At 38.8% G+C, this 12,987-nt stretch overlaps 1 protein-coding gene across 7 annotated transcripts in view; it reads right to left on the bottom strand.

Annotated features, from left to right (window-relative positions):
* Positions 1 to 12,987, bottom strand: part of NTM (neurotrimin) — a 943,500-nt gene that overhangs the window by 22,591 nt on the left and 907,922 nt on the right. For 6 of the 7 annotated variants that reach the window (XM_006936805.5, XM_019811568.3, XM_003992582.6 and 3 more), the window contains 2 exons: positions 4,166 to 4,300; positions 2,123 to 2,243 (listed from right to left, as the gene is read on the bottom strand). In XM_006936805.5, the coding sequence (XP_006936867.1) occupies positions 2,123 to 2,243; positions 4,166 to 4,300 (256 nt within the window). The remainder of the gene's footprint in view (positions 1 to 2,122; positions 2,244 to 4,165; positions 4,301 to 12,987) is intronic. The other variant, XM_045038541.1, reaches the window with a different exon arrangement.

Below are 12,987 nucleotides of genomic sequence, written 5' to 3'. Positions count from 1 at the left end.
AGGAGCTAGGGTAAAGCTGTTCTTTCCCCAGGGATATCCGACTAGAGGAGGTTGCCTGCCAGCCTCAGGGGCACAGGAAGGACTGGCATGGACAAGGATCTCAGAGCCAGAGATGTTCAGGCTGAGCTGGGTGTCAGGAAGGCAGACAACTCCACTCAGTAGGAGAACACTGGAAATACATAAATGCAGAGCACATAGAAAACTGACCAGAATCAATTAAAGGGGAAAAAGGAGCCCCATGAGAAGAGCTTGAACAGAGGAGGAATCAAGGCTGCCTGAGCCAGGGTTTTCTGAAGCACCCCCCCCCCCAGTGACATAATTGGGCTTTCTCCTCCTGGGTTAATAACACATAGACAGCAGCACCTCTGGTGACAAAGTGTGTAAAGCAGACTTTCCTTTTTTGGCCATTTTTGCCTATGGTCTGCTCTAATTTCCTCCACATATTATAAGATCTTACCTTCCCCTATGTTTCTTTTTAATGTTTATTTATTTATTTATTTTTGAGAGAGCACAAGTGGGAAAGGAGCAGAGAGAGAGAGGGAGACACAGAATCTGAAATAGGCTCCAGGCTCCAAGCTGTCAGCACAGAACCCAATGCAGAGTTTGAACCCACAAACCATGAGATCATGACCTGAACCGAAATCTTGGATGCTTAACAGATTGAGCCAACCCAGGTGACCCTCCCCTACATATTTTTTTTGAATTTTTCTTTCATAAAGTATCTAAAAAAGATGCTTCTGATTAGTTTGTGGGAAGATCTGGACAACTGAAGGTTCAGGAACTGCGTGTTCAGCTCCATGGATTTTACTATTGGTTTTTGTTTTTGTTTTTGTTTTTTTTCCTGATACTAAGATTATTATAGGAAAGGGGAGGGACAAATGAAGCAGGACTTGCAATAAAGCTATTTATTGGGAAATGCTACTCCCTTATGCCTGATTCCGGATTCTTAGAAGAAGGGAGAATCCAGCTATTTCTTCTTATCTCTTCATGTGTTTTTTTTTTTCCTTTCTGCCTTCATTCTTTTCATCTATAAAGACCTCATAGAGAAAGAAACACTGAAGGTGTTCTAAATGGTACGGACAACAGCTGGGTCACTCCTGGCCTGGAACTGCTCAGTGTTCTCACAATTACCATCTTTGCTGTTTTTCTTACTAGCTTCTCCACCCCATACACACCTCAGACTTTTTTTGCACCATCCTGTCCCCATTTTTTATTAGTGTTTTGAACATGGACAGCTCTTGCACATTTATTAGTTGTTCATCCACCTTAAAATAGCTCTTTGATAACAGTAATTGTCATGTTGCCTGGCTGTTCTGAGCTGCTGAACCCTGTGCTAACTTGCCATTTGATAACTCCTCACAATGACAATCTTCAGTGAATCACAACAAAAATCCCGGTGAGGGCTGCAACAATGGGAGGGAAGGGAATAGTCCCCTTTCTTTTCTTTTACCTTGAAGGAACAACTTGGGCACAAAGGGAGGGCAAATCGGGTCATAGACTCCTCTCTACACCACCACCGATGGTGTCTGGAAGTGAACTGGAGACCTGCTAACTTCTTGGCCACTCCCAGAGCCCCGTGAATATTCCAGGCTTCTTAATGCAAACCTGAGAATGTGTTAAAAATAGGTTCAGGCAGAATGCGTTATTTTCTTGCCCTATTAAAAAAAAAGAAAGAAAAGAAAGAAGAAAATAAAAGAAGAAAAGAAAAGAAAAGAAAAGAAAGAAAAGGAAAGGAAAGGAAAGGGAAAAAAAGAAAAGAAAAGAAAAGAAAAGAAAAGAAAAGAAAAGAAAAGAAAAGAAAAGAAAAGAAAAGAAAGAAAAGGAAAGAAAAGAAAAGAACACAGGCCTTACAAGGCTTCTGGTGGCCTTTCTTTGAGATTTTGCTTTCCTAAAAAAATGTTTTCTTTCAGGCCCGTTGATTGGCGAGTGCTAACTCTGTATGGAAATGTTAAAAACCTATCTGAAAATCATTAATATTCAGAATATATGCTCCCCTCTCCTTGATAGCTAGCTGGAACTAGAAGAAGATTTTTCAGAAATTCATTTGTAACAATATGGAGTCAGGAACCTGGAAAAACTTTCTTCCCCTTGGGGGCAGGTAAGAGACGGAAGGGGTCTTTACCTTTTGTCATCCTTGTACCACTGGAATTCTGCTGAGGGAACTGCTGAGGCCTCACACTGCAGAGTCCCCTTCTGTCCCACGGGGACGCCTGTCCCCTTAGCTTCTGAAATGTATGGTGGATCTGCAGAAAGAAGATGTCCCGGAGCATTTTACAATGCATCCTAAAATGAGGCAGGCCGCCTCATTCGCTGGTTTTGTTTTTTTCCTCCCTGTTCTACCTCTGCTTGCTTGAGCTGACAAATTGATACACAAATTGAGCCCGAAAGTGAAACCACTCAACACCTTGCTAAGGAAAAGCATGTCTTCCGAGCATGTATTGCTTCTGTTTCCCTCTGTGCAGAGGTGGAAAGCCCAGGTATTCGGGCATATTTCCTGTTTAAACTTTTTAACTTTCATAGGAGAATGGGAGCCCATCAACCCTACACTCCTTTAATCAGCTTTATAGAATTTCTGCACACCGGGTTCTTGCCAGAGTATATAACCTCGAACTATTCAATTCCCATCAAAAGCTCAGTTTCAAGAAATAATATTCATGGAGAATTGCCTGAAGGGTAGACAGATCAGTCATTCTTCCAGGTATTCTAAAATGGATCCCTGAATCAAGCCAGACCAAACTAGACCTATAAACTTGGCCTGCGTTCATTTGAAGTCTTTACCTAACTACCCTTGGCAATTCCAACAGTTTGCATTGAAGTACATTATGAAAAACAGGCATAATAAACTTGGCATTCTATTTATTGCAGAAATACCGTGTGTGATGTTGTTGACTATATCTCAAAGTGATCTATTTGTGGAGACACTAAAGAGAAATTTCTCTTGGGTTTCAGTACCAGAAAAAAGCAGTGTTTCTCCCAGGCAACTGGTTTGCTTTCATCTTATGGACATAAACCTTAAAACAGATAATGTTTTCCCTCTTTGATTTCACAACTCAAAGCCAAATTCTGCACCTGCATCTACCCACCTTGTGGTATATCATTTCTGTGCTGATTTACCCTTTATTTTCCTAAATTGGTTTGCCTTTGCTCATATGCCCTTACTCTTCAGGTCAATTTTTATTACCTGCAAGTCATTTTAAGTTCCTTTAAAAAATCAGTGATGAAATTTTTGGTATAAAAAATGGTAGCATTATTATACCTATTTCCTTGCTTCTTAAAGTGCTGCATATTAATTAGGTTCAAATTGTAAGAGAAAGCAAAATATTAAAGAATGAGTAATCACCAAGGCACAATATTCTCCCTGCACTTCCATTTAACCCAAGTTTTGAAAAGGAAAGGCTTCTTGTCTGGTGGTTTAGTTCTTGGGTTCTATACTGTTATAAGACTTCTTAAAATGAGCAAAGCAGAGAAACCTTTAAAAATGTCTTAGAGAAAATCAATGTATACTATGAGGAATCAAGAGGGGAGAGGGTGGGAGAGAGGTGGGGAAGTTGAGTAGAGTCAATGTCAGAGAGAATCTGGGTGGTTGATAAGAAAGAATGAGGGTACTAGAGCAGTGGCTTCCAAAAGTTTTGGATTCTGTACCTCTACTAGTCAAAACAGGTTTTGAGATGCACCCTCTAATATGTGTATGCTTATCTATATTTAAATTATGAATGTGTACTTTGTACATCAACATATATACATCACAAAATGTATGAGGCCATGTAAATGTACCATAAATTTATCATAAATTTCCTTCATATACACAGGTTTGCTCCCCACTATGGATATGGCTGGTCTAGAGAGTGAGGAGCTTGGGAACATAAGGAGTAAAGTATGGGAAAAATTGGGATTCAAAGACATATTTCTATCAATTTTGCATTGAAATCCATTTGATGATCTTCTAAGAATACAAGTCATGTTTGGGATTATATTATTTTCAGCTACAATTATTTTTAAAACTAGAATTTCGACTTCTTTCTCTTAAAAGCAGAGAATGGACGATGATATGGCATTATTTCCCATCCTGAGTGAGCAGCTGGCTATGTGATCCAGCTCTTTGTTGTGGCCATGCCAACAGCCAGACTCACACACATGCAGGGTGAGGGTTCCTGAGACCACTTACAGTTCACGGTGACCTTGACTCTCCGGACCACTGGTGCAGCCACATCATTCGAGGCACTGCACTCATAGTCCCCCGACTGCTCCCGTGTGATGCCCTGGATTTCCAGGTATTCGTCTTCACTCACAAAGCCCACAGCTGCAGGAGAGGTTGTGGTGAGAAAACACACACACACACACACACACACACACACACACACACCAAAGGTATAAACTTATAAAACAAGGTATAAAATGGTTATGTCTGCAGAGAATTGTGCCATTTCTAAGTTCAGATTCTTGGGAACAATGTCTATTCTCTTTCCCTCACTCATGGCCCCCCCCACCAATTGCTTCCTTCATCAACTTCTCTTAGTTCCCCAGTGGACCAGCTGAAATGTTTGTGTTCCTATTTAGACTAAACACCGAGCCTAGAGAATTAGTGGTCCTCGATAAGTGATTAATAATTTTGACATTTACACTGCCCGAATATTACCAAGCAATGGGGCTCTGGGATCTGAGTTAGGCATCTCAGGTGAATATTAACTCTTTCTGATTTCAAGGTATCACTGAGGTTGAACTTTGAAGTGTAGAGCTGAACACTGAATCCCAGACCATGAGTCAATTAAAAATACCACACTAGTTGTCACACACACATAGACATGACACAAAAGGCAGTGGAGACACTAATAAAATGAATTTAAATTCCTGTTTTTAAATTTAGACTTCAATAAGATCAGCAAAGATCAGTTGTCTAAATTTGGACCTGCTGGAGCTTTTGTGTAGAAGATTCTAAAGACAAACCAACAACAAGGACTCCATACTCTAACCACAAATATGGAAGAAAGTCAAGACCAAGAAGACATGGCTGCAAATCTTGCTGTCTTATCACTACCCTGACACTCAGTTTCTCTATTGAAAAATTATAAATAACAATACCAACCCACTACCTACTGGCTTCCTACCTAAACACTAGCCATGAGCACTGGCAATGGAAAGTCCATAAAGTTAAAGCCTAGAAGACTGATTTCACAGTTCTCTCCCATAGTAACCTTCAACTTCAGCCTACTTGTGGAAAGGCAATGGAGAAAAAAAAAAAAGGAACTGCTTATATCCCACCATTATCCTGCCTTATCTGTTAAGTAAAGATAATTAACATGATGATATATTTTATCATGTAAACTGGGATACTTTTAAGAGTAAAAGTGGTGCTATTAATAGTTACTATAGAGGAATAAGCATAAATTGATATTATCCCTGGCAACTGAGAGACATTTCCCAGGCAGGTTATGCATACAGTCCTATTACCTCACAGGGTTGTTTGGAATAACATGAATGTATATATATATATATATATATATATATATATATATATATATGTGTGTGTGTGTGTGTGTGTGTGTGTGTGTGTATATGAAAGCATTCTGAAAACTCTCACATGCTGTATACCTGTTCCTTTAGGTAGTAAGCCTATAATCCTCTGGGAGGCACAGATTCAGGTGGAGTGAAACTATTTTACTGTGAGTGGTCCACATCAGTGGAAAGGAAACAAAGGAGCATTTCTTTCCAGGTGAAAAAAAAAAAAACCTGCATAATGCCACATGGATCTGCTGATCCAAAGCATGAAAAATGACAATAGTAAGAAACTATTATAATGCAAAGAATGATCCATGTGGTATGTAAGTTACCATTGTATTTGTTCTGTGACGTTGTTACATTGTTTTGTCAAGACAACAGTAATAACAATGACAGCAATAAGAAAATGACTTCCTTGCAAGAGGGGCCACTACCTGCCCAACACTGCCACCACTGCTTTGTCATAAGAAGTCTGTGTCACCGTTGAGTAACAAGTACAACAAGTGCACTCTTCTTCATGCCATATGTGTAGAAAGTCTAGATGCATAGAAAATCTCTTGCCTCTACTCCCGACTAGAGAGCAAAAAACAGTCTATTATCTATTACCGCAAGCAACCACGAATTATTAATTCACAAGAAGAACCAGGAACACATTAATAAGTAAGACACAGCACCAAAAAGTCCAGGCTATGGAGATGACAATCAATATTAACCCATAGAGACTCACAGTCCAAATCATTAAGAAATTTCTAATTATTAATGGTAGCTCTTTTTTAAGTTTACTTATTTATTTTGAGAGAGAGAGAGCATGAGCAGGGGAGGGAAAGAGAGAGAGGGAGAGACAAAATCCCAAGGAGGCTCCTCACTGTCAGCACAGAGTCTGAAGGACTAGAAATCATGAGCTATGAGATCATGAGCTGAGCTGAAACAAAGAGTCATATGCTTAACTGACTGAACCACCCAGGTGTCCCAAAAGGTAGCTTTTTTGCTATTGCTCTTTTAACCATCTTGAGGGGAACAAGTATTAACCTTGATTTGAGGAAGAGTGTAGGAAACAAGAAGAAAAGGTTTAAATGAAAAACTTGTGATTCCTTTTATGTTGTCATTGTTTATTTTCTACCAACCTCAAGCCCACATTTGTCAGATCTTTTCCAGCTAGAATGCTATAATTACTGTGCAAAGCATCTCAGAGACCAGTGTCACACTTAATATTCCCATTAATTTTAAATGGTAGTCCTTGGTACATATGTGTGGCAATTGGTGTCATATTTTAATTAGGCTTGCCCTACACCATCTGAAATTAATAATAGCTCGAATTACCAATGTAATTTATAAATTAACAGTGCCGTAGCATTAGGAAATAAATTAGCTCTGGACAGCTGTTTCTGGATTGAGCTCCAGTGCCGGAGCAGTGATTTGTAGGACCTCACATCTCCTGGGAGGCCATGTACTATACCACCAAAGCAAGGAAACAAAATGACACAGAAGTATCTTAATCTCTTCTTCTTCTCTCCAACGAGATGCCAAGCATGGTTTTTAATTTTACCATCCAAATATGTTCTTGTGTGACCACAGTAAGATTTACAAGGACCAAGCTTGGATGAGCTCATTATATGGACATCTAAATTGAGAAGCAGGTCTGGGGAATTACAGTCTCAAATGAAAGCACATAAATATTAGATTAATTAAAATTAAGAATTCATCAAGCTTTCTGTGGGGACATGTGTATTAGCGTATGTGTAATTTTATACATGAATATCAGGCAATCTTGTGTAGGGAAGAAAGTTGGATGGCTTAAGACTTGGGGAAGCCGTATGTTCTCCATTGATCCAGATTTCTATTAACAGAGAGAAGGGATTTACACTTAAGTCATCCTGCAAAGAGCAGTGAGGCTTAATTTTACTATCATATGTTCTCCAGACCAAATGTAGAATTATAGGAAAACCACAATGAGTCCATTGCTTACCAATTATTATATTTACACTTTCTGATAAAATTGGGTAAAACATGTGAAAAGTAATTTGTATAGTACAATGCTTCACACATTTTAGCTTCCACTGTTACTATTTTCCCTTTTCTCTTAAATATGCTTCTTTCTCCAGTAGAAGCATGGATAGTGAAACCAGAGAGAAAAAGATCAGTATACGCATAATGGATTATACTTTGAACCACCAGAAATGAAATTCTTATACTTGCTGTTTAAAACAAATGAAGAATTAAACAAACAAAAAATCCTAAGTTAAAGTTTACAGAGTTGATGATTGAATTTATAGATTTAATGATTCAAGGAGTTTTCTTTTTAATAGCACTTGTGCTCTGGCTGTAAATAATCAATGCTTTATCACTCACATGAGGAACTTACAAAGAATGTGGGGTGGGGGAAGCAGATAAGCAGAGCATACTTTAAAGTGCATTTAAAGTGCTAAAGGAAATTCTTGGTTAAGAACTACCAGTGGGAAAAGGGCAAATCACTTGATAAAACTCTATGAAAAGAAACCCTTCATGGTCAATAGCTTCTCATTTGTAAGTCTTTCCTTTCCAAAGAAAACACATCCCTCGGTGGGAATGACACACTCGTCTTCCTAAAATACCGCCTCTATCATGTCACACCTCTTCAGACACTAAAAATGACTCCCTATTTTCTGTAATATCAAACACAAACTCCACTGCTTTATCAAAGCCCTTCATAAAGAAGCCCCAATCTACTCCTCCCAGCTCATCTCACATCTGTGCTGTGAGGAAGGCAATACGTCATCAGGATAAAAAGCAAATTTTGGCATCAGACAAACCCAATCCTCTACTTCAAGTTTCCTGAAGAGTTAACTTACCTGACTCCCTTGTGCCAGCATTGCTTCCTCTCTACAACTCAGTTATCAGACCCCAAGAGGCACTTTGAAGATGGAATGCATGCACAATGCAGCTAGCACACTGAAAGGCACGTGATACATTTTTGCAGGTGTTAGTACTGTCACCACTGTTGTCTCTACCACTGCTGTCACAGCTTTTGAGCCAAGCCATGCTATTTTTCATCTTGGACAAATATCTTCATTCTTTTTGCACAGGTTGCATCTGTCACTCAGAGAGCTATATTCTTCCTGTCATTAAAGCAGACACCATCTAGATTTCAAATTCTAATTCTTCCATGAGAACTCCATTAGGGGTTGAACTGTGTCTCCCTTACCATCCTGTCCGTAATAGCAGAATGTGACCTTATTTGGAAATAGAGTCTTTATAAAGGTAATCAAATTAAAGTGAGGACTTAGGGTGGGCCCTAATCCAGAGTGCCTGGTATCCTCATAGATAGGGGAACATTGGAGACAGGCACAGAGCAAATACCATGGGAAGACAATGGGGGAAAGATAGCCATGTGACCATAGTGATGCCTCTACAGGCCAAGGAAAGCCAAGGATTGCTGGCCAACCACAGAAGCTAGGACAGACAAAGTAAGATTCTCCCCTATAGTTAGAGAGAGCATATGCAAGCTGACACCTTGATTTTGGACTTCTGGCCCTCAGAACTGTGAGACAACACATTTGTGTTATTTAAGCCATCTAGTTTGGGCTACTTTGTTGTGGCATTCTTAGAAAACTCCCAGACTCCCATCTGTCTCCTGTCAGTGCCTATGGCTGTCCTGCACTCTTGTTGTACGTAGAGCTCTTCTAGGCTTTAAAACCATGAGAAAATTAAACTCAAGAGCTTAAAGAGATATTAGTGGTTATATAATGCCATACTTGCTATATTAGGACATAGTCTGATTTCAGTAAAATTCCCTAGAATAGTTGTTTAAATACAGATTTCTAGATCCCATCCACACCTATTAAATCAGAATCTTCTGGAATGAGGAGTTTTAATTTTACTAGGAAATTGTCACATACAGCCGAGTTTGGGAATTAGTGATATTGTTAAATCCTTATATCTTAATGTGGGGAAGTGCAGTGCAGAGGGGTTCATGTCTGGTTAGTGATGGAGCCCACCAGGTCTCTTGATGTCCAACCCACAGCTCCTGGAACTAAAACAGTATTTTGTAATGACTGTTTTATGCTGTATGCACTGGTTTTATTTTCCAGTGCAAATGAAACTGACAGTAGAAACCAAATCTTGGATATCTCTGGCTTTCAAGCACCTAGGAAAGTAGTTTACATAATCTGAAATTTGTCAACTGATTTTTAATAAAATGATTGACTGATAGGCTCAGAACTATGGGTTGAGTTCTATTAAAAAAAAAAAAAGTCAGGAGCTCCACGTTGCTCACCTAATCTTCATTGGCTCTATTCCCAAGACGGTGCCACTTCTGGAAATCGTTCTTAGCACAATATTTGTATTTCCTGACTTTAAAAAATACCATCACTATTAGTGTTCTAACAAAACAGACTTTCTTTAAATATGTGATTTTAAAAGGTTTATTGAGTGTTTAGTATAATTTATATTTAGTCTCGGGCCAATTATTTCCTCAGAGGAATGCATTCTTAATTTAAAAATGTAGATCAATGAGGAAGTATGATTTATCTAACAGAGTTTGTTTTACAGCCAACTTTTCAGGAACACAGCTATTTCGTGAAGTGGAATCTGACACCCCAAGCAGTGAAATGAAGCAAGTTGGAAATGTGATTACACCTGTCTCTCAATCCCTAGAGTGGTTTCACATTGTCCAAAGGCTTGAGCTCAGCAGTTTTTAACAAATCAAATGACAAAAACTGCCCTGTATAAGTGATACCCATGTGGAAAAGAAAACCCCAAGTTTCTGACTCCATATATTGGGTGTTAAAAACCTTTATAACTGAAAAATAATAATAGCCACAATTATCATTTTTATTGCACCCAAGAATAAGCTTGTCAGGAGAACAGCTGTAGCTATTGGAGAGGAGAGGGCACAGCTGTTTCCTTACTTAATATTTTTATAGCATATATACCAGCTGAGATAAAAATCATGGGACCTCAGAAACTGAAAAAAACACACACACACAGAACACAGACTCCCAGAATTTGAGACTTGGATTTTTATTTTTAATTTAGGTCCAAATACTATAACTAGTTTAGTACTAGGCTAGTACTCTTGCTACTGCTCTCTTTCTTGGTTTCCATCAGGATGTTCCTATTACACTCAGACTGGGCTTCAGAGACAGATGTTTACATGACTGGTTGGCTGGGGTACCTCTGGGACATTTATTATGAGCTGACCAGCATGGGAGGTTTTGTGTTTTTATGGGGAAAAACATGGTCTGTTCAGACACTAGGAGGTAGGGTGGACAAAAGCCATGTGACAGAGGTATGGTTACTGTTCTGCAACACCAATTTCTGCAAGCAGAGAAAATGGTTACAGAGTCCAAGGTTAGAGTCAGAAACTACAGAAGATGTGTTCATGAATGAGTTGGAAGTGGGTGGTGCTGCTGTGAGATCCAGGGTCAATGAAGAGGGGAAGTCCTTCCTCATCCTCCAGCACCTGAGAACTCAGTGCAGGCTGGACTGTGAGCTCACAACCGACAACCACTGAGAACAGAGGCTCATTCTATGTCAGCAGAGGCAAAGGAAAGGGGCTCCACTGAAGGGACAGGGAGCAGAACATGAGGATACTTATATTTGAACACGTGGCAGCGACTCCAAGAACTAAGCAGAGGAGACACTGAGATACTGCTGGAGATTTCTGGACTTGCAGCTGGGCCCAGAGAGCCATACTGACATGGCACTGATGTAATCCTTGTGCTATGGGGCCAGGCTAGGGACACGTAGGCTACACAAAGACTCTAGACAGCAATACCTATGGCAAGTGGGTGAGATTATGATATTAAGAAGCATATCCAAACATAGTAACAGTACTAGTTTGTCCACACAGAATAGCTCCTAAGGGTCTGATGTTATGCTGAAGAGCTGATCACAGATATCAGCACCATTGGCTTGACTGTTCTGCGGGCAGGGCTGAGTTCCCACGACCTAACGTCAGCCCCATAGAACACACTGGTGGATAGTTCCCATCTCTGTGCTTCACATTCCTCCTCTGTAAAATGGGGCAAACAGTGCTACCTTATAGTATTAAATAAGTAAATATGTGTAAAGTACTTAGAACATAGTAAGTTCTCATTAGGTGCTAGCTATTACTGATACTACAACTCTATTTGAGCACATTTTAATATACAAGATCCTCGATACAAGAAAATCTCAATGAAGAAGTGAAAGAATAAGATCTCTGCTTTTCTAGTAGGAATTTAATAGTAATAAACTTTATGAAGGATTCACCAAAGATCCTTTAACTAAAAAGTTCTACTCCCTTCACTTAAAATAGGATTTGACTTATAAGGGATACAGTTTCTCAGGATCATTTCTTCTAGGAAAGCTGGTGTAGCTGCATAGCCCATGTGAGACCTGCTGAGAGCTTGAGAAATGTCTCTATGTAAGTATACACACACACTCACATATATATATAATTTATATAACATAAATATATGTTAAATAACATAAATATATGTTATATATATATCACATATATAACATATATATGTGATATATATATCATATATATATCATATATGTATATATATAATATATATATTATATATATATATATATATCTTTCTCTTCGACATTTCCTTTGGATACAGATAATATGACTGGCAGAAAAGAGTCTGAATGAGCGAATTTATAAGATCTCTTTCAGAAAAAAATGTTCTAGAGAGTGCAAACCTGCTTTTACTTAGTATAACATTGAGGTATACAGCCTCAGTCTTTTAGAAAGTTACTCTTGGTACCAACATAGGGACCATGTTTGGGAAATGAGAAAAACTGACTTGTTCTAAATAGCTGGCTTCCACTATATGAGAGCTCTTCCTTAAACATGTTAGTGTTTGTTGCTAGTGAGCTGGGAACTAAAACTGCAGAATGTACACTCTACGTATGGCAACGTCTCCAAGCCATTACCTACCTGCCAGTCTCAGATCTGTATCTGTGTCACATGGCCTCTTCTTACACCTGTGAAAATTATCTCATCCTTTCCCTCAGCTTTCTGTTAGAGACCTAAGAACTGGTTGTTCTGAGCAACTCCAGCTGGTCACAGCACCTCTTGTACCACATTCTACACACAGAAGATATCATTCCCCAGACAGCTTCACTGTTCATGACCTTCTCTGCTTAAGATGAGAACGCAAACTGAGACTTTAAAAATTAATCTATTAACCTGATTCCATCATAAAGTGATAGAGATCCAATAAAAACATTACATACACTGATGCCAACTATAAATTGCATATCTATCTATCTATCTATCTATCATCTATCTATCTATCATCTATCTATATTTATCTGTCTATCTGCCTATCTATCAATCTATTATCTACCAGCAAAGATAACAGAGAGACAATTAGCATAGATCCTAGCATATATTAAGAATTTATCTTATAGATAAAACTGAATATATGTTTGTTGTTTGAATATGTATGAATATACATATATAAAAATGTAATATGTTATTATACAGATATAAAGAGGGGAAAAAAAAAGAAA

Source organism: Felis catus, chromosome D1 (genome assembly GCF_018350175.1).
Source record: "Felis catus isolate Fca126 chromosome D1, F.catus_Fca126_mat1.0, whole genome shotgun sequence".
NCBI classification, from domain to species: Eukaryota; Metazoa; Chordata; class Mammalia; order Carnivora; family Felidae; genus Felis; species Felis catus.
This window is presented reverse-complemented; position numbering and strand designations above follow the sequence as displayed.